This window comes from Euprymna scolopes, chromosome 2, assembly GCF_053919585.1.
Source record: "Euprymna scolopes isolate OS-2025 chromosome 2, ASM5391958v1, whole genome shotgun sequence".
NCBI classification, from domain to species: Eukaryota; Metazoa; Mollusca; class Cephalopoda; order Sepiida; family Sepiolidae; genus Euprymna; species Euprymna scolopes.
Genome location: NC_136483.1, coordinates 40,843,787 through 40,870,414, shown reverse-complemented (window position 1 = coordinate 40,870,414; position 26,628 = coordinate 40,843,787). Strand labels below are relative to the sequence as shown.

The 26,628-nt window shown below is 30.3% G+C and overlaps 1 protein-coding gene across 8 annotated transcripts in view; it reads left to right on the top strand.

Moving 5' to 3' along the window:
- The window catches only part of LOC145291348 (ribosomal protein S6 kinase beta-1-like), a 282,083-nt gene that overhangs the window by 190,814 nt on the left and 64,641 nt on the right, over nt 1-26,628 (top strand). For 4 of the 8 annotated variants that reach the window (XM_080137148.1, XM_080137134.1, XM_080137126.1 and 1 more), the window contains exons 11-13: nt 2,420-2,485; nt 9,747-9,809; nt 20,564-20,611. In XM_080137148.1, coding sequence (XP_079993274.1) covers nt 2,420-2,485; nt 9,747-9,809; nt 20,564-20,611 — 177 coding nt within the window. The remainder of the gene's footprint in view (nt 1-2,419; nt 2,486-9,746; nt 9,810-20,563; nt 20,612-26,628) is intronic. The other 4 variants (XM_080137175.1, XM_080137142.1, XM_080137168.1 and 1 more) reach the window with 1 other exon arrangement.

Here is a 26,628-nt window from a genome sequence, read left to right as displayed (position 1 = left end):
ATATTCAGAAAATAATGTTGTGCTACATAGTTCAATACAAATAATAAATTCATATTGTAAAAGACGATCTTTAATTTACTCATTCAGTCCATCACCTCTTAGCAGACAATGTTCTTTTGTTTTCCCTGTTTCTTTCAAATTTCCCCTTTTTTACATAATATTTCACTGACTAGGTTCTTCAGTGAAGAGCCATTGCATTTCAAAATTACAAGTCCCTTTCTTACACCATTAGGATAATGATCATATATTTTTATAATGATAATTAAAAACAAGACTACATAAAATGGGGTCACTTTCATATTTTTGTATAGAGTTGCCAGAGTGGGCTTTTTATACACAAAATTTACAAATTTGGCCTTTTTTGAAGCAGTATAACCTTCAAAAATTATATTTGGCCATTTTCAAAGCATAATGTGTGGACTAACTAAGGTAGGAACAAGCAGAATATTTTATAGATATTTATTATCCATTTTGATAAATATACGCTTTTACAAACTTAATTGAACATGTTTTAATTTCTTCAAAAATGCAAAATTATATATAATTTTGTATTTATTTTACTAAGTCTGTCTGTTCCACTTCTTTCTTGGAAACTATTGAGTGATCTGGCTGAAATTTTGTATGAACTTTTGTTATAAGGTGCTATGAACTAAATATTATGGTATCCATTCAATGCATTGTTAGGGATTAGCCTTAAGTCTGATCAAAAATAGGTTTAAGATTTATAAAATTAATATTAGAATTGTCTGCAAGGACCCATTGAATAGTGGATCAATCTACTTGGTAAACTTCAGTTTAAGTTGCTCTTTTCTGGAGGTTGAAGGTTAAATCATCAGTGCGAGTGATACTCAAAAATACAATTGTAAATTACTTAAGACTTCTCAGAATGTGAGTATGCTACTCCGCATGGGTTAAATAAAATAAGGTTCCGTTTGAAATTCTGTGCAGATTCCCGAGTTCAACAGAAAGTTTCCCCTGAAGAAAGTTGGAGGTTATATCAACCGAAATGTGTAATAACACTCAAGATGAGAAGAGTAGTCTGAAGAATCCAATTATTATGAATGATCAGTCCTCATCTCAAAAATTCAGAAACATAGTTTCAACCTGTTTGAACAGTAAACATGATAATCGATTGAAGAGAAGACACCATATTAGCATGCATGTGTATTGGCCACACAAGACTGATATGCATATATATGCAGTAATATTACTAAGTAACAAATGTAAAAACTTTATATGAAAATATAGCTTTTTCACAAATAATATGGTTTCTTGAAGAAACTAATTTGCAAATATATTTAAACAAAAAATCCGATATTAACAAAAATCAATTAATCTGTATCGAAATGTTAATCATCTTGTTACTAAGCAAACAATTTGAAAAACTATCTTTAAAAGAATAACTTAAATCAATCAAATTTATTTGGCAAAAAATAGCAATAAGCCACATATAGAGACAGACGTTATTTACAATTACATATAGTCTAAATATTCGTCAAAAGCTGCTTTAAATGTGGATATGGTAGTAACTCCTCTGGTAGTTTGTTCCATGGAGCAGAAACATGTATAAAAAAACTCTACCTTCCTTCTATTTTCCTGAAAACGACAGTAGTACATCTATTTACCATCTATCTTAAACAACCTACAAGAAACAAAGCAGTATACAAAATATAAAAGTCAAACAAAATCAATCGCACATTACAAATAGTCAAATCCCACAGTATAAAAATACACAAAAAAAAGTAGCTTTGTAAAAAATCTGATTCTGTAAAACCAATTGGTAGAGGAACTGTTTGACCTCGGATGAAAATATTTAAAAGGTCATTAAACACTCCATTTGCCAAAATGCATGCTAGAATTGGAGACCTGGCACAACAGATAAAGTCATTCATTAACAATCAGTTGCAAGTGATATTGTTCTAGTAGTGCAAAGTTCAATCTTCATTACAGGCAATAATAACTAAGAATTACATAATTAATTAGCATTTCGATCTGGTCATGGCTGAAGGAACAAGAACAATTCAAATTATACAAAAGGTTCAGTTTGAACTTTTTACTAGGTTCCTGAGTTTGATATAAAGATTAACATGTTCAAAAAAAATATACCTGTAGAAGGTTGGAGGTTACATACTGAAAATTACAATTATATATATATATGAAATTTTAAGCCTAAAATATTCAAATTTAGTTAGTACCCCAAAGATTTAATCCTTTTAGAGGCCATATATTGGTGTTAGGATAATACCATGGTCACTAGGAATATGAAAGAACTTATTCTGTATTGTTAGCAGTGGTTATTGAAGGTAGCTTATGTAAATTGATGTTTTGGGCTTATATTAATTATGTTTTGTTGAGTAAAAGTTTTTTTTTTTTTTTTTTTTACTATCTAATGAGACTTGTTTTTATTTTAACTTTTCAGATTTTAAAATCTAAATTAAATTTTCCTCCATATTTGACAAATGAAGCCCGGAATCTCATGAAAAAGGTCAGAATCAATTTTTTGTTTTTGAAAAAAGATCTGTTTAAAAATACTTAACATAACTTCAACTCATTTAAAACCTTTTTTATTTTAATTAAATCGATTTAGAATTCTGCTTCTTTTTTTTTCTTTTTTTTTTTGTACCTTGTAAAAGGGTTTTTGATTCTATTAGTATCTTCATATTTTATTGAGAATTTTTTTCTGATTCAACCAAACTCTTTGTAATATAATTGCATCAGTTATGTCATATATCTATCAAAAGTTCAAAATAAGGTGCTTGTCCAGAATGCTCTCTATATTAAAAGAACTAAAATAAAGAAAAATCTGTATGATGTATGTATCATTGATAAAACAAAAATATCACATTCTAAAAATCATATAAATTAATCAAGTATTTTTATTTTTATAAAGAAAATAATTAAGCTATTAATGGAAACAGACGTCTAGTAGATATTCTATTTTAAGTTATCTCCCCTTTTTGTAGATTTTCAAAATGTTCAGCATCCCAGTCACTCTTACAATACTCCTAAAATTTAATTTTCTTAGTTAAAAATAAAATTATTTATTTTATTTTTTTTTTACTCACATTCACCCCTAACAATGCACATCCTCAGGGGAATACTATTTGGGACCATGCCTAGGAAAGGTTAGCAAGATGTTGGTTTATGTTACATTTAAACGTTTATATATCAGTACAGTCGGGAAGCAGATAGCAGGAAGAGAATTCCAAAGTCTAGCTGTTCGAGGGAAGAAACTATTAGAGTAGAAAGCTTCCTGGCATTTGGGGACCTCAAAAGTGAAGAGGTGTGATTTTCTTGCTAAGCAGAATTGTTAGAGATATGTACATCAATGAGGCACAAGTGCAACTTCATCAGAGCACATTCCATTAAAATTTTGATGAAATAGACATAGATGTAACATTGCAGCGATGGGATGGGTTGGAGCCGATTTGACAAAGTGGGACCTTTTAGATTGGAGACTCTTTTTTGGACCCTATCTAAGAGGGAAAAACTTATGATAGTTGCACTATGTGCAATGTGGCAACAATACTCTATGCATGGGTGAATGGAGTCATTGTAAAGGTACAGGATACTCTCAGGTGTGAGTAATCTTCTAACTAGTGGTGGGACGATTAATCGGAATCGGTAATCGTAAGAATCGTGTATTTTGGGAGGTATCGGAATCGCATCGTTAAAAAATACCTGAATTTTCCGATTCCTTCATTACGATTCTTTTAGTCTGATGTTGAAAAAAAGAAAAAAAAATCCTGATATTTCTAACCGCAAGAGAGAAATGTAGCATGTTATAAAAAGAAACCAAAGAAATTCATTATTAACAGGGCAATGCTTAGTGCCCCTCCCTTACAAGGTTCATTCATTCAGATCTATTGTAATCAAAACTACACAAGAGTTAACTTGAAAAGAAGTACGCAGGGCTCTACATTGCGAGTAAAAATAAAAAAAACGCTTATCTTTTTGGCGATTGTTTTTTTTTTACTGACAAATCTTCTAATACTGAATGAAAATGCTTTTTCAACTTATATTTTCTTAAAATAAAACGAGCAAAGTCAAATTATTTAAACAGTAAACGGTTTAATAGAACAATGTACTTTTTTCTTTTTTTTAAAGAAGGCTTTTGAAAGAAATATCTCTAAAATGAAATTGATCACGTTGTATTATTTCGCAAAGTTTTGACAGTAGTCGGCTTCTTTTGAAGTTTCAAAAAAATCGACCCCATACCTATCTCTTCCAAACCTAAAGTTATTAAATAACCCCTTCGTTAATTCAAGGGTAATTAATTCAATTCAGTCAAGTTTTTTTTTAATTTCATTGAAATAAAATCCATTTTTTTAATTTTTTTCTCTAGAAAAATAAAACCCTGAATTTGATTATATTAAAAGCAGAATAATATAATCTTTTTTCTAGAATTTTAAATTGAAAATTAAAAGTGTTTTGCGCAGTTTTTTGCCGAACGAAAAAGAAATTAATATATATATTTTTAAAAGGTTTTGTAATCAATTAATTTTTATGTCTAAATAATATTTACGATTAATTAAATAATTTCATTTTAAAAAGTATTTATAAATAGAATTTTACTTAAGACTTATAGTTTAGCAATATTGAACCGCATCAACCATCTGTGAATTGAACACAGTCAACCAAAAAAAAAATTCAAAAGAAAATGCATATTTGCATTTCATTATGTAAACTTTTATACATTGGTTTCAAAAATTAAATTCTATAAGTTTTTTTTTGTTAACTACTGGTTGGTACAATTTACCGCCCCATCCCTTTATATTGTTTTCTTTTTGTCTTTTTTAGCGGATTTTTTTTTTTTTTTACACAGTGATCACCACTTATCAAGGCCCGGAAGCCACTCAGGGATAAGGGTTATTGCAAGTACATTACGCTAGTGTGAAGATTTGATGAAGTGTTTAATTAGGGGGGCGGTTCATTAGGAATTTGTTAACATTGGACTTGAAGACATCCAAGTTGTAGTCCGGAGGGAAGCAGGCAGAAGGAACAGAGTTCCACAGGCGTGCAGTTCTAAGAAAGAAGCTTTGTTCATGGAATCCGCGTTTTGATTTAGGCACAGATATAGAGTGGCGGAAATTTTTCACAGTGGATTCAGCTAGGCCGGTGTTTTTCGTGAAAGATTGGCGAGGGGGGACCAGAGATTGGAGTTCAGACGAGCACCTGCCATGAAAATAATGATAAAACAAGGATAGGCTCGCAATGTCTCTTCTGTGGGAGAGAGGTTGCAGGGTAGAGAAAAGAGCATCCCCCACTAAACCACGAAGTCTATTTTGTACTCTGTCAAGGCATGATAGGCTGTTTTTGGCAGCTCCTGCCCAGATATGGTAACAGTAATCCATCCTTGGACGCACTTGGCTTTTATAGAGAATTGCATCAGTACTGAGATATCTTCTAGAGCGGTAGAAGGATCCCACCATCTTTCCAGCGACCTTGGCAACAGACTTGATGTAAGTGTTCCATTTCAGATCAGGAGTAAAGGTCAAACCCAGAAGCTTGTCAAAACACGGGACCTCACCCAGACGAGAGCTATCCATCACAATTGATGCCAGCTGGGATCAGAGCGTTGATGATGTAAGGATAGGAGTTTGGTTTTGGATGCATCAAAGGTAACCAGCCACATCTTCCCCCACTGAACCACGCGCTCGAGATCCGAGGAAAGAGAATCCGAGAGAACTTTGTCATTTACAGCCTTTGATGTGTTGCTATAGATGGTCGTGTCATCAGCATAGATGTCAACGAATGATTTAAGTATGTGTTTAGGGAGGTAACCAGGAAAAGAGTTGGGCCCAGGATTGACCCCTGAGGGACTCCAGCATTTATATTGCAGGCCTCCGATTTTTGTCCATCTACCACTACTCTTATGAACCTATCGGAGAGAAATGATTTAATGATTGAGAAAACATTTCCAGTTATACTGTAGCTGGAAATCTTGTGAAGTAGACCCTTGTGCCATACCTTGCCGAAGGCCTTTGATATGTCAAGAGCAATTGCCCTAGAAAGGAAGCCTTTGTCAAGAGATTCACTAATCCTGTGAGATATAACCGTCAGCACATCTGCGGTAGATCTTGCAGAGTGGAAACCATATTGTGTGTCACTAAGAAGGTTATTCCTGCTGAGGTGGTTGACTATTTCTCTATTTAATATGGATTCCAGCAACTTACTCATAACACACAGGAGACCTTGGTCTGTACTGAGAGGGAGAAGACATCACCTAAATTCTTAAATACAGGGCAAACTGAGGAGGTCTTCCAGGGGGTCGGAAAGCACTTCTCCTTTAGGCAGCGCTTAAATAGTTTCGTAAGTATGGGAGCAAGTTCTGGTTGAAGCTTTTTTAACACTATAATTGGGATGCCATCAGGGCCAGTTGCTTTACTGGAATCTAGGTTTTTTATTAGCTTGGCGACCTCATGCACGGATATTTGTATGTTACCTAGCTTGTTCTGTATTGTAGGAGGAAATATGGGGAGTTGGTGGCCTTCGTCGCATAGGGTAGAATTAGCTGCAAAGTTCTTTGCAAATAGTTTGGCCCTGTCTGATGCTGACGAGATGACCTCTGGTCCATTGATAATGGTTGGGATAGAGCGCACAACGCCAAAGTCCAAAAAAAGTCTTCCATGGAAACTTTTTGAAGATGATGAGTTGAAAGCCATTTGCAAAGTCTGTCAAATTAAAATATCGCGAGGAATAAAACCACATAACATAACCACAACCAACATGTTAAAACATTTAACTATGAAGCATCCAAATAAATTGGAGGAGCAAAATAATAAAGAAAAGGAACAAAAAATTACCAACTAGTCACTCAGAGCAGTTTTATTAGTGAGGGTCGAAATCGCAGTGTCTTTTTTTTTTTTTGCCTACGTCATCATCTAGGTGTCACCAATTTTTTTTTAACCCTCCTTAACTTCAAAGAGTAAATACAATATATACAACTAAAAAAATAATTTTTAAAAATGCTGATTCTATTCATGAAAAATTCTTTTAACTAGAAATTAAAACTTAGGTAAAGATAGCTGACTGACAGCAACAGGAGCACTGGTTAACTACTGAACCACGTGGAAAGTTGGGGGGGGGGAGGAAAAAAAGGAAATTAAATGATGATAATAAATTATGATAATCGTCTTTGAAAGGCACTAAACTCCTAAAATTTACTTCTTTAAAATTTTAGGCGACACTCCCCGGCGATTTTAAAGCACTCTCTCTCTCAAAAAAAAAAAAAAAAAAAAAAAAAAGATTTAATTTTTAAGTTTGAGAAAGATATATTTATTATAACCGAATTCTTGTATGAAGACTGGATCTACTTTATTGGACGTTAATTTGTGAGATAAGTAATTTTTCCATGTTTAATATGTCTTTAAAGTTTGAATTATCAATTAAATTTTTTTAATTGCGTTTATTTTTCAATTTATTTTAAAAAAAAACAGGGTTTTAAATGTATTTTTCAAGGTAACAAGCTTCGAAAGAAGTCTAATAAAAAAAAAAATCACTTAATTTTTAATTTCGACAACCCTGAGAATTTAATTATTAAAAAAAATATTGAAATGTGACATTTTTTTTATTTAACATTTCTATTAGTTCAATTAATTTTCTTTCAATAATTCATTTCACTCAACAAACTTCATCATTTTTTTTTTTAATCTTTTTCTGTAATTTTGGTAATTATGTTTGCTCAATTTTATCTAGTATTTCATTTGTTTTTTATAGTGGTATCATTTTTATATGTGTTCCTTTGATATACCATATTTCAAAATTAGTTTGGCTAAACTTATTCTTCACGTTAGAAACAACGTGTAAAAGCAATGAAAAAGTAAGAAAAAATAATAGGTGTCAACTACTCCTTGTGAATTATGGAGGTCTGAAGAACTGCCGTCACAAATACAACTATCAATAGCCAAACAAAAAATCGTTTTGGAAATTCCTTTAATTGTAACTTTTCGCTATACCTACCTTTTTGGTATAAAACACAAAAACTTTTGATTAATGGTATTTCTCATATATGGTCGTTAACTTTGGAAAGGTTATTTTGTATCTACGGCGCCATGTCACATGGTATATTGTTTTGTTTTCATTACGCGCGTTCATTTATAAATTATTAAATTAAATATTTATCTTTTTTATATTTAATTAGTATATATTTTCTTTCTCTTCCGCGATATTTTTTAAATTTAATTCATTAAATCTTTATTATGAGGACCAAAATAATGAATCGTGTGTATTTATTCTCTAATTTTCTTGTTTTTGTTCTGTTATATAAATTCTATTTTATTTGTTTTTTCTCTGAAGGATAAATTCTATTTTCTTTGAGTTTTTTTTCTGTATTCCAATTAAGTAAAATAAATTTTCTCTAAAATAAATTTTGCCAAGTTTTCCGTTTAGTTTACTATATAATAATTTTATTTAAACCAAAATACGACGGTGTCGACATAAAATATCTCTTCCAAAGTTAGGGAACATATTTGGGAACTACCGACCATAAGTATAAAACTACCTGGTATATTTCAAAACAATAATTCCTTAGGAATCGGAATCGTACTTGGTATCGGAATCGTTAATCAATATTTTCCTGGAATCGGAATCGGAATCGTATAAAAATTAGGAATCGTCCCAACACTACTTCTAACTCAATAGAAGGAACCTATCTCCTTTGCAGTAACCTTTGCAATGTCCTCAATGTATTGCTTCCAGTTCATATTGCCAGTGAATGTTAGGCCAACGAGTTTGATCAATGTATGTTATTTTTGGATTATTGTTATTGTTTTTGTCTCGTTATGGTAAGTACATCATACAGATTTTTCTTTATTTCTGTTTTTTAATACATGGAAGGAATTATGCGCAAGAACTGAAAATAATTATCCTTTTCTTTCAATTTAAAAGATTTAGTCTAATCTTATAATCATTATTTCAATTGTTAGAAAAAGAAATATAATTAAAATTAAAGTTAATTTTAATTATACAAAAGTAAAAATAATGTCATTTGAATAATATAATTTTACATTTTGTGAAAATAATTATTTATATTATTTATTAAAGTTCTTTACATTTTTGAAAATAATGTAACATTTTTTTTTGCACAATAAAAAAGCCAGAAAGAATAAAATATAGTTAACCAAATGGAGTTTGGGTAGATATTTGTCTTGTCAAGTTAAAGAAAGTGGGGATTAAGTAAAAAAAAAAAAAAAAAAACAAAAAAAAAAAAAAACAAACAAAAAACTAATAAATAATGAAATAAAATTAACTAAACCTTGATCAAACTGAATGTATACTTAATATGTAATATATTTATTACTTTAGATTTATAACCTTTTTAAAATTGATACTGAATTCTATGCTCCCCACTTTTTTTTTTTCCAGTCTAAAACTTAACTGAAAATTATTACCTACAATCACACAATAGTAGGAATAGACAGATCAAATTCCCTTGAATATTATATTAAGTAAACCCTGAAAATGTCCTTGTAAATTCATTCTTTTATCCTAATTTATGAACTAAGTAGTTTACTAAAATGTTCTACACTTTTATTTAAAACCTATTCAAGCAATTTTTTTATTTCTTTAAATTTTGTATCAAATAAACGTTTCTTTTATTAAATATCTTTAGTGAAATTACTTAAATGGTTCCTTTTTACAATTAATAAAAAAATATTGTCTAACTTTTTGAGTCAACCCTAATGCAACAACATTACCTAAATGAACAGTGATGAATTCAGCTCATATATATTTTTGTTTTGCAGTTATTGAAGAAGAATCCAGAAGAAAGATTAGGTGGTGGCAAAGATGATTCTAGGCCAATCAAGGTGAGTCTCTTCCTTTCATTATAACTGAGCTATAAGGATATCTATTTGAGATTGTACAATAAGAATATGACATAGTATAACTGAAAAATACAATAGAAAAGAGAATAAACAAAATATAAGGTAAAAAAAGAATTAAACCAGCCATGTAGGGAGAATTGATATTACACATTGATGCTTGTTTACATCGTTGATCTGGTAAACAAATGCATTTCAGGTGAAAACATTATGTACTTGCATGTCATCGCAAAGTTAATATGAATTCTAAAAATTACGAAAATGATCCAGTAGAAAATGTGCTGGATATATTTTAATAAAAAGTCATTAACAATTATTTAAAGAACTAGCTGAACCTGTGGAAATTCCACAGAGGCTCATTTATATTTAATATATTGATGTTTTCATTCTGTAGATGTTCAGCATAAACAGAGATGCTCTAATATTATTGTAGCTGTTTTGTTAAAACTGCAAAAGTATTTATCCAAGCTAGCAGAGACATCTGGCATAGCCCGATTGTAAAGTACACTTAAATATATTTTAATTCTTGCGAATTTCATATATATTATCATAGAGTTAATGCTCTATCGATTTTTATATATTATAAAAGTTGTGATTTCAAAAATAAAAAATATATCCATACGACTTGGGAGCATCAGCTTTAACCGAAACCAAAACTTATGAAAAAAATATATGTATATATATATATATATATATATATACATAACTTTAGTTCCTTCATCTATAATCGAAACTGAAACCAAAGCTTATGAAGAATTCTTGGTAAAATTATTTATTACAAGAAATAGAAAAACAATTAAACGATAGTCATTCAGATGTAAATGTGACACACAAAATATATAACACATAAGCTATCCTATTAATATGTAGATGTTAGACACTTAATCCAATTTAAGTCAAGGGTGATAAGTCAGTTTGTCATACTGAATTGGTTGCACATTCGATAAATTCTGTTTTTATTTGTGATCATTTTTCATAATTTTTGGAATTTATATTAATTTCACGTACATGATTTTTTTTACCCGAAATGCATTGGTTCAAACGATTAATATAATTAAACCCCCATTTATTTTATTCATAGTATAAGGAATAAGCTCCAAATAAAATAAGTAAAACATCAATTCTCTCTACCTGGCTTCTTTTATGTGATATTTTTTGCCTTATATTTTGTCTTCATTTATTCCTTTTCCATTTTATTTTGAGGTATACATTTCTAAAAATATCTGATAAAAACTGTTTTATTTTTAGTAAATTATTTTCTAGTGTATTTTAAATAATATTCAATAAAAGATTAAATTAAAATTTAAATTAAACATAAAAAAATTTATAATGAAATCCTTAGAATTTTCATAAAAGGACAAAAAATGAAAGTTATCAATAGGAAAATGTAAATCACCTCCAAAACTTTAAAATGGAAAGGTGATTAAGGATAAGTCAATATTTTAAGAGGTCATTTTTGTAGTGGTCAGCACAGGGTTATTTTGTTGTGTTTAATTATACTTAGATTCTAATGTAACTCTTTTGATGAATGTTTGTTGAAAGCAAATTTTAGATTATTTACTTCAATATATATATATATATATATATATATATATATATGGTCATTATTTACTAAAAAAACATATATATAATTATTCAGTTATCTAGTCAAATATTGTGTGTAACTATAAATAAATATTTTTTTATGAAAATAAATTTAAGTTTCAAAATTATAACTAGAAACTTTTTGTTGATACTAATTACACATTAAGAAGACCTTTTTGAATTTACTCATTAATTTCCAAAATATTTTTTACTTATATTTTAGTTTATAAACTAGAAAGTAGGTTTTTTTGGGGTTTTTTTCTTTAGTATGAAATTATATTAAAATAGAGTAGTAATATTTTAAACTCGCTATAATATTGCAAATGCTTTTTATATTTTATATTTCTTCAGCTGAAAAAAACTTTCAAGGAACTTTTTTTTTTTTTAAATGACTCAGAATATAGTGGTGCAAGGAATCTTTTTTTTTATTTTTTTTAATATAATAATGTGTGCTTCTTGGATAAAAATGAATTTTTTCAATTTGATAAATAAAATGTAGCTTCATAAAAACTTCACAAGAGCATGTAAATTATAAATGTCTTAATTTTTAAGTGGCCTCTCCAGGTTAGGAAATTGTAATAAAAATATTTTTTAAATAGAAAATAAATGATTTCTATTTTCATACGAGAACATTTCAAAGAAATAACAGCAAAATAATCAGAATAAATTTAAAAAGGAACAATACATTAAATGTAGTGCCTGAATATTAATTTAGTTTTAAATGAAAAAACAATTCATTTTGGATGATAATCCACAATTATGATGCTGCTAAGATGCTTATTCTATAATTGTTCCCTTTTTAAATCTCCAAGCATTTAAAAATTCTTATATTGTTAAATTTTAAGATTTACTAGTGTTTTTGTCTAATCCTTCAGAAACTGTTACTACAATAAAAAATAAACACTTGAAAACAAATTTACATTGTAATTATCTCCCTTTACTAAGAAAAATTATAGTAAACTAATCTTTTATTTAAGATACAGTAATTATATTTGATGATATTTCTTAGATGAAGTATTCATGTTTATATGAACTAAATGATTTGAATTTACCCTCATCTGGTTTGGTATATTTTTAATGTTTCAGCTGTTGTAATCTTTGTGAGTTCAATTCTCGGTAAAAGAACTTAAGAAAAAATTTATTGACACTAAGTATCTGAATGCCATGAATCATAGTGAAAGCGGTCTACCCCTGTGAATCAAATGAAGGGTTCAGTTTGCTATTTTTGGAAAGTTAACAACAATAAAATGCACTTGAAGAAAACCAAAGAATACAACAACTGAAGCATAAACAAGAAAAAAAATGACAGCAGTTTGTAATATATAAATACAGGAATCTCAATGTTAAGATAAACATACTTAAGCTCTTCCTTATTATTAAGTCGCAAATTAAACTTTGAAATTTACTCCAAATTTCAATGACTATTTTAATTTTTATTGCTTTATCAACATTTTGAATTTCCAGTCTCTTTTATGAACATCAATAAATTCCTTATCACCTCATTCCTAAATTCTTATGAAATTTCCAACCTGTTTCCCGTCGTGTATAGGAAATTAAAAAATAACTTTAATTTTTAGATGTTTTTCTTTCAAATAATAAAAACAAATGTGCACATGAAATTAATTTTTAAATACTTAAACTCCAATGTTTTCATAGAATTTTGACTGGAATTTTTTTTATCTTGAAACTTTGCAACATTTGTTAACATTTGCTTAAGATTAGAAATATTTTTGTCTTTTCCAGTAGATAAATCAAAAAATGTGAATGAAGGATAGAAAAATTTATTTTGACAACTTTTAATCTTCATGAACATAATATAGAAAAGTAAAAAAAAAAAAAGAATTTCAATGCTTACATAAATAAAATGAGTATTTAAAAAATTTTTTTTTTTTTTTTGCCTTTGATATGTGTGTGTGAATGTGAATGTGTTTTTACCCTTGATATAAATGTGCAAATATATTTTTTAACCTTTATTCTATGAGTGAACATGCAAATTTATCCTTGTAAAAAAAAAATGTTTTTTTTTTTGCGGGGGGGGGAGGTAATTTGTCAATTTTCTCATTGATACAAAACACTGTTTGTATTTATGTTCTGGTTTGTCTTCCTGTTTTGCGTGATTGTAAAAAAAAATTTTAAAAGTGTGTTCATGTACGTTTATTTTTATACACATTTTTATGATTTTTTTCCTCTCATATTTGTAATATTCTTTCTTGGCAAATATATAGAACACCTCCCTTTCCACTCTAAAAAATTTTATTAAACATTTATTAATTTTTCAGGAAAGTACCCATTAACCACTAAATCTGCATATAGAAAAATACTTTGAGAAATACTTGTTCAATTTCAGAGCAGGAATGTTCTGTTTGCTATCTAAGTTTAATGTAAAATTTCTTTCTACTTCATTTTTCAGTGTTTAATCACAAAATTTATTTTACAAATGCCTTCAATGAATTTTGAACAGGAAGGATCATTTTACATTGAACTTGCAAAATAAACTGAACTTTCTGCTAAAAATTTGATATTTTTTATTTTGTAATCTAGTGGGTGGTGGAGGCTGGCATACACAACTGCCAGTTTTTCTTCTTTTTTTTTTAAACTCTGTTTATTCAAAAACACTTTGTTTCTCTCAGCATTTTTTGTGTTCACCATTGAATAACAGATGTGAAACCCTACCACTTTAATACATTTTGGAATAAAAATTTCCATTTTGCAAATTTACTCGATTTATAAACTAATAAATTTTCTGTATTTCATTCTCATCTTCTTTGTATCTATGTCAATTTTTCTCATTTTTTTTTTAATTAGTCTAACACAAAAAACTTACATTCTAACATCTGTTGAGTATTTTTTAGATTAGTTTCGTTTGTTACTAACAATTATTCACAGCAATTTCTCCTCTTCCTCCCTTATTTATACAGGGTGTCTCAAAAAATGTACTCACACTTTTAACTATTATCAGCATTACCTGTACAATAATAATCATCAATTTGGAGATTTGCAACATGATGCTTTAATTACGTTTGTCTTCTTGCTTGGTATATTCGCAATGTTTCACCTGTTGTAATCTCTGACAGTTCAATTCCTGGTAAAAGAACTTAAGGAAAAATCCATTGGCACTGAGTATTTGAATGGCATGAATCATAGTGAAAGCAGTCTACCCCTGTGGATTAAATAAAGGGTTCAGTTTGCTATTCCTGGAAAGTGAAGAACAACAAAATGCACTTGGCGCTATTCCATTTCAATCTGTTAATAAAGGTTTTATTGTCATTCGAAATCAAGAGTACATTTGTACATTTTTTAAAAAATACTTTGTATTAATAAAATTCAAATTACTTCACATATTTTTTAAAAAGGGATACTTTGTTTTTCTAATTTAGAATCTATATTAATGAATTTGTGTTACCATTTCATGTGGGTCTTTCTCAGATTTGGTTTTTTTTTATATATATATATATATGTTTGTAAGGTGCAAAAATGCATCTGTAATTTGATTAGCCCTATTTTCTTCATGTACTCTCTCTTTCACAGATGGTGATGTTGCTAAACTCAGTCTTTTCCATAAATATAATTATGGCATGTGTTCTTAAGAATTATCTGATTTCTTCCCTGCTTCCTTTGTTCCAGCTCATTTAACTCGTTGGTCTAGTGGTCTCCATCAATTCACTATTTTGATACCTCATTGTAATGCAGCTTTCTATTCCAGTAGCTTCTTTCCAAGAGCTGCAAGCTTGTAGAACTCTCTTCCTCTTACCTATAACCTTAGTCTTTTGAAGACTAAGACCAATAAACATCTCCTGTCTTTATGATAATCATCTTTCGTTCTTGTTAGCTCATCACATTAAGTGTCTTCATGCCTTGCTTGGAGCAATTTACATTTTTAAAAAATTATTATTACCCTAACATCCGTTTTAAAAAATCAGCAAAAACACAATGCAAAAAAAAAAAATGTATTTAAAAACAATGCTTTAATGATGCTATTATGTCAAGCATGAAACTAACTAAATTATATTCTCTCTGTCTAAAATCAATGTGTATTAGCTGTTCTGTTTAAAGAAGATACAATAATATTTTAAGGTTTGTGTTTTCCCCAGATGTTGATAAAATGGAAATTAACAGGTCACAAACTCCTACAAAAACCTTGGAGATAACCCCATATAAATAGAGAAATGATTATTGGAAATGAAAAATATAATAATGTAAACTAAAATCTCATTTAAAATATGCTATTAAAAAAAAATAATTTCATTACAAAATTAAATAAACTAAAATTCATATCAGTTTCTTCATAAATGAAATCATTTTAGTATTTTGTTAAAAAAAAAAATGTAGTACTTTGTGACCCTTTGTGTTTTGGAAGCTATTTACACTCAATACTTTTATACATGGAGATTAGTTGACACACAAACTGGTAACTTTAACATAGTTTTGTTTTTCTTTTAGACGAAGATTTGGTGGAGTCGTATTGGACACATAAAATATCTAAAGAACAAAATAATGTAATTATTTGGTAAACTAATTAATAGGAACTAATTACAAGAAATTAGCAATAATTTATTTTTTTATTCATGTGTATTAAAAGAATTAAATTATATTTATCTAATATATAAAGGACAGAGGCAACAGATCCTGATGAGATCGTTTTAAAGCTCTGTCCTTCAGGTGATAAATATCAAAAAATTGACCCAAAACCTTAATTCCTTCACCTTAAACTTTGCCATTTATTACAAGGAGGGTCGGGTTTTTTCATTTGTGCAAGTCATTGTTTTCTTTCTGATTGACTAGGCTTAATTTCAATGCTCTCCACTTCCAGTTTGGCTATGGAGACAGCCTGCTTACTCCCACTTTTTTTCCCCTCTCTACACCCAAACTGCCTCTTGTTGTTTTGCCTCCCTTCCCTCCACCGCTACTATCAATTTATTTTGTTATCCCCCCCCCCCCAGGGTTCCTTACTTGACCTGGGCAATGCCGAGGGGGGGGGGGGGCACTACTACCATTTTCTTTTTTCTTTTTTTTTTTTTTTTTACATCTCTCCACCTGAGCTGTCTACTGTTATTTTGACCACTCCCCCTCACCTCTCCACACCCGAGCAACGTCGGGTACCCCCACTAGGCATTACTTTCTTTTTTTTTTTCTCCTCGGTACAGGTTCGAGCCTGACTGCCTACTACCTTTTTCTTTTCTTTTTTTAACACCTCTCTTCACCCAAACTGCCTACTGTTGTTTTGATTCCCCTTCTCCCAGGGTTCCTTACTACGCCTCCACACACCCTGCCGGGTACTCCCCCCCCCCCCCCGCTAGTTAAAAATAAGTTGAAATGTAAGAATGATTTTTGGAGTTGAGAATTTTATGCTGGCTTAATATTTGTGCTTTCAAAGTCTATCTAGCAATTCTAACAAAAAAAGAGCAAATTTTATTCAATAATCATACCTGGTGGGGGTCCTGGATATGACCTTAAACTATATCCAGTGGTGAGGCCCCAGCTTGTGGGCTTTGGGGAGTGTGGAGCCACCCTTTAATTACCATTGCTCCCAGGTCCACTCTGACCCGGAGTGGTAGTACCTGTTAGGGTCCCAACTATGGGTTAAATAGAAACCGATGTGAAAACAACAAATATATTCTATTAAAAAAAATTTTCTTCAAAATCTTTGGATTCGGCATTAAATAACCCGAAAAGGGTTCATATGCCGTAAAACGAAAACAACCAACCAACCATACCTGGTGATTATTCAGTGAAAATTAACGGTCAATCTCTGTAAGTTGCTATTACAGAAAGAATTATGAGTGATGAAATCAATTTGAATTGTATTTTTTATCTAAAGAAAGCAGACTGAAAACTGTCAGCTCAACACTGTGAACCAGTGTATCAACATGATCATAACCATATACTCTGGAAACCCTTATTATTGCTGATTAGCATGTTCACAGCAATGGATTTCCATCTTAAAATATGTGTAACAATGGGGTGTTGGTGGGAGTGGATGTTATAATTTACACAAGTTATTATCAGTGACTGCTCATTGACAATAAAACATAGAATTCTCTGGAGTGATAAGCCTCTCCAGGTTTCCAGTATTATTTGCCTCTTTAGATAACCAGAACAAATCACATTGTGTTATTGCAATAGCTGTTTACCATTAATTTTCCACTGGTAACAACTGGAATTTGAGTAGCGTAGCAATAAGTCTCCTCAAAATTCTCAAACTATCCATATTCTTCCAGTGGAGGTGTGGTTCATGCTTTTCATCATCAATCTTTCAACTCCTTGAACCTTCACATGTTCTGTGGTGCCAACTGAAACGGGAGTTGCAGATTATGGAATTTCTGGCAGTTTTTCATATTTCTTGGATTTGTATAATGTTATTTCTATAGTTTTTGTTTTATTTCTTTTTCAAGTTACCTGTGGCTGGTTATATAGGTTGGTATCCTCACTCAAGAATTTTCCTTAATATTTCAATTGTTATTATTTGAACTAGATTATAAGAAAAATAATTAGTAGTTAATAAATTCCTAATATCTGACAGTAGTAGTAATAAAATTAATAGTAAAAACAACTTCTCTTTAATAACTCATTCAAATGAATTGTTTTTGTTTTTTTGTTTTTTTTTTAATCGTCACAATTATTTTCCTTTCTTCCTTGTGTATGAGGGTTGGAAGTTTTGCCATGTCGATCAGGTTCAATGTTTATTCATCGCCATTCTCAATCCATTACTTGCTTAGTTTTAGGCCTGAACAAGCAATGGTTAGGAAACCCAATGAGATATTTTTTATGCCACTCAATCCCTGTAAGAATATAATCGATTTGTAATTTCTTTTGAGGAAACCTGTTTTATTTTATCATCTAAATTTAAAAACAGGTGATAAAGTTGGAATATTATCATTGTGTAGTTTCTTGGAATGTTCAATTTTGCCTTTCTTCTCTTGATATTTTTATTTTTTTTTAATTTTTATTTAAAACTGCTTGTGTATATTTTTCTCTTGAATTTGTATTTCTTGTTCTTTCTGTTGCATGTGCGTTTGGTTGTGCTTGCCTTTTTCGTCTCCTCATCCCCTCATTATTTCAGTGTTTGTTAACTCCAGTTCTGATCCTTCAACTCAAATCGTATAACGGTATGATAGAATACAAAGTGTATGTATTTCAGCTCAACCACACATGACTTAACAAAACCATTTTTATTTCAATTGTGACTTTATACAAATTTAAATACAAACCCTATAACCCAAATGATCTAAGTTAAATTTTACTATCGAAAATATTTCATTTTCCCTATCAAAATAGAAATTTGAATGCAACAACTTTTCATATGCCGACTTTACTGTCCTGCCATTTAAACCATACTTCATTCACTTGTAAGGTTGACAAATAATCACAAAACCTACAAACATAGGTTTGAAGAGTTTTTTGTGTTTATTAGTGAAGGAATGTTGTATTCTTTGTTGAATTTCATGAGGAAGTTAAGTAAATATTACAATATGTATAAGTAACATACATTGTTTTCATGCTATTGGTAAGCAAAGCTGTCCATATTAGTGCAAGTTGAGCTGTTTGCTTTTACAATCTCCTATTCCGAAGAATAATAACATTCAAGTACTGTGAACTGATAGTTTAATTTTATTCTGTCATTCCATCAAACATTAAGAATAAGGAAGCGTTTGCTGTCTGGATCTGTAAGTGAAATGTAGTATTGTAAAAAGTTAAATAATAAATTGATGTAAAGAAGTTAATCTAGAAGTTAACCATAAGCATTGATTTTGGGTTATGGAAGAAGACTAAATTTTATTAGTCTGAAAGCCTTTGCTACTCTCTGTGGGATTATGTATTTGAGAGAGTTCATTGGGATAAAAAAATAAGAATTATTAAACAGGGACAAAATCTATGTATTGTTGGCTACGTACATGCTGCTGCTGCAGTAGTAGTAGTAGTAGTAGTAGTAGTAGTAAGAGTAGTAGTTGTAAGTGGTGAGTCTAAAAGTTGTGCATAGAGTTTTCTTATTTTCTTATATTGTCAAAAGTTATATATGGAAAACTCGTTTCCATTTTATTAATATAAAGACAAAAGATTAAAATGGCTGACTTATATGTGACATGGAGGTTTGTTCATAACTTATAATTTAAAAATGGGTTACAATTTTTTAAAACTCCCTGATAAGAAAATAGTTAGAAATTAACTTTTGACCATAAATTTTAAGTATTTATCCTCAAAATAAAATGGTATTTCTGAACAGAACTGTGAGTTTATTAAAATCGAAACAGTCGTTGAATTTAAAGAACAGTAAAAAAGAATAGTTAATTATTAAAATGTCCTTTTTACAAACCAATATGCAAATTAGTCTTATGACTGGTATCACATATACATATAAAGATAAAGACATATTATGTGAAGTTGAATAGAGCATTTTCATCTCACTGTTAGTGGAAGAAATGGCACAATTTACATATGTATATCTTAATAATATTTTTTTAACCAAAATTTTTCATATTAAAATTTCAGTAATGTTCACATACCAATAAAATCAAAGTCAAAATTAATTGACTCAATTAGTTAAGCTTCATGGTTACCAGCTTCCATAATCGAGCATGCACATAATATTTTCCCAAAAATTAAGACAACCAAATATAAAATGAGAACATCATATTGTGTATTTTCTTATGCATTACAGATGCAATAAGAAAATACACAATATGATGTTCTTATTTTATATTTTGTTTTCTTGATTTTTGTGAAAATAAGTTGTTCCATTTCTCCCACAATAATATTGAACTGTTCTATTCAACTGTACATAGTAGAATCTCCCTGTCTTATTGATATACTGGATATGTACGTGCGATTTAAGTCATAAGTAAGGATAATTTGCATATATATATATATATATATATATATATATATATATATATATATATATATTCATTTTTTATATACTAGATCTTCTAAAGTTTTGTATTAGAAAGAATAATTACAAGAGACTAATTTAAAAAAAACAAAAATACTTTTGAGTTTGTGCATGTTTTCCCTACCCCAAACTTACCAGTACTACCACCACCCTCAAACACTGCCGCCGCCACCACAAGTATTTTGTAATCACATTTTGGTGCACAATTGAATTGTATGAATTTCTCATCAAAAATTGTCGCGGTCTTGTTTACTTCGGATCTTTCTAGCTATTGAAGAAAATTGGTGTTGGAAAAGATGATGCCAGTCCTATAAAGGTTGGTTTCCCCACATTTGCTGATCTCTCAATGCTAATATGAGTTCTTGTTGTCCCTCTCATTCTTCTTCTGCTTAAAATGTCCTTTTGTAGAACTTAGTGATCAATGTGGTTCCTTCTTCCATATTCTTTTAAAAAAAAATTTTTCCTGTGTTTTTTTTTTGTTTTGCTTTTTGTTTTTTTTTTGTTTTTTTTTACCTTTATTTTTATCCCATTTTCTTTTACCTTTTTCTCCATTTTGTTATTTTCTATTTTTATTTGTTTTCTATTTTTCTCTTATTTTTTTAATTCATTTATTCTTCCAACTGATTTTTTTTTTTCAATTTAATTCACTTTTTCCAATTAGTTATTTTTTTTCTCACTTTCATTTTTTTTCATTTTTATTTCCTCATTTTCATTGCAATTTTTTTTCGTTTTAATTTTTTTTCATTGTAATTTCATTTTTCTTTCATTTTTTTTCATTTACTTTTTTTTTTAGAATTTTTTACTCTTTTCAGTTTTTTGTTTATTTTAATTAGAATTTGTTTCTTTTTTAATTTTGAATATCCCCAACAGGTATTTTATAAAGCTTATTAGTTTGAATTATTGCTTTTATATTTATTTGCTCTCCCTTTTCTGCTTTTAAATGTTAAAATACACTGCAAAAATATTTCATTTGAATTATATTACTCTGTCATGTTATTAATCTCTGATAAATTTGTCCAATTTTGACAATTTGTAAAGTTCATTCAATTTAAATAAATTTTTTATTAATACCGTGTAGGACTCAAGACTGATCAAATATTAGCATTGAATCATTACAAAAATTAATGGCCACAAAAACGCTTTATGCAAATTTAAACCCTCATCAATTTTTTTTTCTAACATGAAAAAATTATTTACATTTTTTTTTTCACTATGTTTACTGATTTTGGTATGTCAATTAATATAAAGAAAAAAAATTTTTTTCTTTGTTTTAAGTTTACCAAATCTCAACCATCTATTACTTCTGATAACATCTTCAATCACTAAACAAACATAAATTTAAATATTATTAAAAAATGTCTTCAGAAATAGCCAATTGTCTGTGGGTCCTATAATGTATTTGTGCCATTTTATCCTTAATCTCATTGTATAGAAAGCAATGTGATCTGTAATTTATGAATGAAGGCCATGAGTTTTTCATTCAGAAATATAAATGTTTCTATACTACTTTATAATCCCAATTATTAAGCCTTAAAAACAAAAGGCACCTGAGTATTATGGATATTTATGATCTATTTACATAGACTAAATTTTGGATTGTATTTTAACCATGTTTAAATATGCTTTAAGAAACAAAATGGGTTCCGTCTTTATGTGGTGGTGATGGGAAAATGTTAAAAGATTGCTGTACTTTTTTAAAGTGGGAGATTCTATTGTAGATTGGATGAAAAATCAGTTTAAGATTTTTTTTTTCTGTTTCGAATTGTTTTTTTTGTTTTGTTTTTTTAACACATTTTTTTACTTACCTAATTTAGTTCATATCTATTTCATGCTTGAATTTTAATGGTATAACACAATTTAAGACTGTAAATTATGATTTCCAAGAATTTATTGTTCGACAGGATACTAAGAAAATAAATATTAAGATTTTTTTTAATCTGCAGAGTTTCAAAGAATTGTTGGCATCAGAGGAAAGATATTAGCAAATGAATATTATAGTGAAGCTGAGAATTTGCTGGTACTAGCGTAAATTGAAATTGCATTATATGAAAACAAAAAAGTTTGTGTAAAAAGTTCATGAAATGGAGAAAAGAAATGGAAATGAAAAAAGTAAATTAAAAATCCAGATGAAAGGATATGTATGGTTAGATATTTCCAATGGCAAAATAATCAAAATAGCCAATGTTCTCATGTTAGTCATATTTACAGTGTTGACAAATCGATCCAAATTAAAAAAAAACAAACAATGTGCATAATCCAAATCTGTAGAGATTGCATTTGCAAGCAGTTGATAAAGAAAAACTATTTCAAAGCGGTAAAGTTTTCACTTAGGGATAGCAAGATTAGAGTAACGAACCTTCCATTACCAGCTGAAGATTTGTAATGATTAAAAAATTGATTTCAAAGATACAACAGAAGTAAAAATAGGTTGCTTCATTGTGACCCAAACAGTTTGTCTTTGAGATAATTAGGTTATGTGCCAAAAGACGCATCTTTGAACAAATGTGTGGGCATAAGGGCTTTCAGTTGAACAGAAATGATAGCATGGAGGCATGATTTCCGAATAGAGAGAAGGAAAATGATTGAAAAACATTGGGTCTAATGCAGACATAATCTTAATAGTAATACTACTACTACCACTAATAATATTAACATAAGCTAAAAGTAGTTATAGTAAATGTTAATGGAAGTTATAATATATAGGTAAATTTTAAATAAATCATAGGATTAGAAAATATAGAATGTAGATAATAAATCTCATTTTTATAATATTTGGGAAAGTCTAAAAAATTATTTTAAGATTATAATACAGATCTTAAAGGAAGGTAAAGAGTCGAAAGGAATTCAATATGTGATTGCCTTCTTATGGATAAGCAAAGTGATTAGTGGGATGAAGACTCAAGAAATTAAACTGTAAAGGAAGAATAGCTCAATTGATTGAGAAGGGAATGTTCTTAGATCTAAGTTTTTTTGTTTTGTTAAAGATGTCCCTTGGTTACTAACGTATTTATATTATTAAATGAAGATGTGTGGTTAGAGATTAGCTTAATTGAAATAGATCTAATGTATGTGCATGTTTTGAGTGCAGTCTGGCTATTGTTGCTGGAATGGTGATTTCCATAATTGTTATGAGTAGGGAAAGAAAGAATAATTGTTGTGATTATTTATTGACGGAACTGGATCAGTGAAGAGAGGTGGGTTATCAGTATTCCTATTATGGGAATTATTAGGTGAAATTTTATTACTATTCATACTGTTAGTGTTGTTACCTGGTGGAATAGTTGGTACAATCAAAGAGGCCGAGTTGTTAGCAGTCGATTGACGGGGGATTGGAGGTTGTAAATAATTTGTAGTCTTTGGGAGGAGGGGGTTAGTTGGTATCTTGGTTATGGAGCAAGAGTAAACATCTTCATGGATGTAGTTATTACTGAGAGAACAGTCAAGCATTCATTTTGGCAGTTACAATTAGTTTTAGGGGCTAAGAGGATAGGAATTGGCTGGGTTGCTTTAATTTTTTTATTTGATGAGATTATTGTCTGTGCTAAGTTGGACATTGTTGCATAAGAAATCCTAATAGAATTTTTATTAAGTATAGTACTTTTTTTGCATACATGAATAGTTTTCATATAATGCAATTTCAATTTATGTCAGTACCAGCAAATTCATAGCTTCCTTATAATATTCATTTGTTCTTAGCTTTTCTCTGATGAACGCATTCTTTGAAACTCCATGAATTAAGGAAATCTTAATATTTCTTTTTTTACTATCCTGTCGAACAATAAATTCTTGCAAATCATAATTTACAGTCTTAAATTGTGTTCGTTTATGACACACTCTATTTCCCATCTTGGTTGTATTGAACCTTTTTATTTGGTTGGGATATTAATTAATTATAAATATTGATGTAAAAAGTTTGACACAAATCGTTTAATATTTCCATTTCTTGACGCTTTCAATTGTCAAAGTTCCATTTTTGTCTCGGTCGCATCGATTTTATATTTCATACTAAAACAGCTTGTAATTAAATTAAAAAAAAATTTTTTAAATTGTTGTCTGTACGAATACTGACAATAAACCTTTTTTTTCTTTTAATTACATTTATATTCGATTTAAGTTTACAGTAGCTTTTGGCTTGTAAATTTAATTTTTTACTTGATTTCTTTATATATATATATATATATATATATTACCGTTTTATCTGCTCTGCAAATGTATTGAGCACTTTCTTCAGGTTTTTACCATTTTTGCTATATATATATATATATATATATATATATATATATATATATATATATTAAAAGATCTATTTTCAATTTCAAGAAAATGAATAGTCCACTTAATAGTGTCAGGAGTCTACAATGAAGCAAGGGTTGCACAATTTATATCCATGGTTTCTTGCACTTGTGTCTAGTAAAAAAAAGTCCAATACAAATGGAAAAGATGTCAGGATAAACAGTGAAAGGCTGTTGCTGTTTCAGAGTTTTTCTTCTAGAGTTGTTGCATAACCAAGTTTTGAGTCTACTTTACTTTTTCACCCCAACAAGACAAATTGCCACTTTGGTGTAGGGGGCTACTATCAGGGGCAACAACTACCGGGGTACTATGTAGGGATTTGGGCAGCAAGATGTCGGTTCACGTTACACTTGAACTTCTGCATGTCAGTACTGTTGGGGAAGCAGGGACTCGGAATGGAATTCCAAAGTCTGACGGTTTTGGTGAAGAAACTATTGGAGTAGAAAGATCTTTTACATCTAGGGATCTCTACAGTGTGGGGGTGGGATTTAGCAGCCTGTCGGGTTTGTCGAGGGTGCTCACGTCGTGGGGGCACAAGTGCTTGCAGTTCATCAGAGCATTCACCACTAAAATACTTGTAGAACAGGCAGAGGGATGCAACATTTCGTCGATGGGACAGAAGCTGAAGCTTAGATGTCAGTTCAGGGCCTATCAGGTTTGCGACTCTCTTTTGAACCCTGTCAAGGAGCGAGAGACTAGTAGCAGATGCACCAGCCCAAATGTGACAGCAATACTCCATACATGGGTGAATGGTGGCCTTATAGAGGTACAGGATACTTTCAGGTGTTAGTAGTTGTCGAGCACGGTAGAGAGAGCCCACCTTTCTTGCAGCGGCACTGGTAATGCTTTCGATATAATTGTTCCAACTCATGTTTCCTGTGAACATTAGGCCAAGGAGTTTGAAAGACGTACTCTCAGATAAAGAGTCGTTGGCCATTGTTATAGGTGGTAGAGGGTTTCTTGTAATTATTGAATGAAACTAGTTTAGTCTTGGCGGCATTGAACGTGACCAACCATTTTTGTCCCCATTCCACTACAAATTGGAGGTCTTCCTCTAGTGTTTCTGCCATTTCTTTAGAAATGTCTTCATTCGTCTTCCTGTCGTGCCTATTATAGAGTGTAGTGTCATCAGCATATATACCCATCTCAGAGGCAATTTTGTCGGGGAGGTCATTTATGAATATAAGGAACAATAGAGGTCCAAGGATAGACCCCTGGGGCACTGCCGCATTTATATCATACTAGCGAGGGGTACCCGGCGTTGCACGGGTGTTTGGAGGTGTGTGTGGTTTTGGGTAAATCCAAACTCCAGGGGGAGGGGGGTTAAAATAAAAAAAAGTTTTGTTAGGTAAGTATGAGGATCGAACCCTTGAGGCAAAGTTGGAAATTAAAGTGTGAAAAACAAAAACGTGCGACGTTAATCATCGCGCCACCGCGACATACTGACAGAAATACGTTTGAATTTATTTAATTACTTAAATTGGCAGGTGCACGTTTTAATGACTTAATGAGGTCAACTTTTGACTGCATGGTAGCATTTCATTTAGTGCGGGAATGCTTCCCCCCCCCCCCTAAGACGTAGGGGGAAACATTATAGGAAAAGGTCTAACCTACATGCGGCAAGCGAAAACTGTTGAATATTTATCTTCCTGAAGTCGAGCAAATTAAATAAACAGGCGGGCTCCGTTAACTCTGAGATATTACGATTTACATGTGATATAAAAAGTTTTAAAAAGTTGTTTAGTGACTGACCGCTTCTCTGAAAAAAGCCTTTCTTGGACATACACAAAAAGCGAACATACATTTTCGCTTTTATATATATAGATTGTTTCGATGTATGACCGTCAAGGACAACCTGGATTTTTCTGTTATCTAAGAAGGATTTAATTATGTTAAGTATTCTACCAGTGATACCATATGATCTAATTTTCCTGAGGAGACCCCCATGCCATACCCTGTCAAAAGCCTTAGATATATCTAGAGCTACCGCTCTGCCCTCTCCCGCTTTGTCCAGTGAATGGGATATACATTCAGAGATTA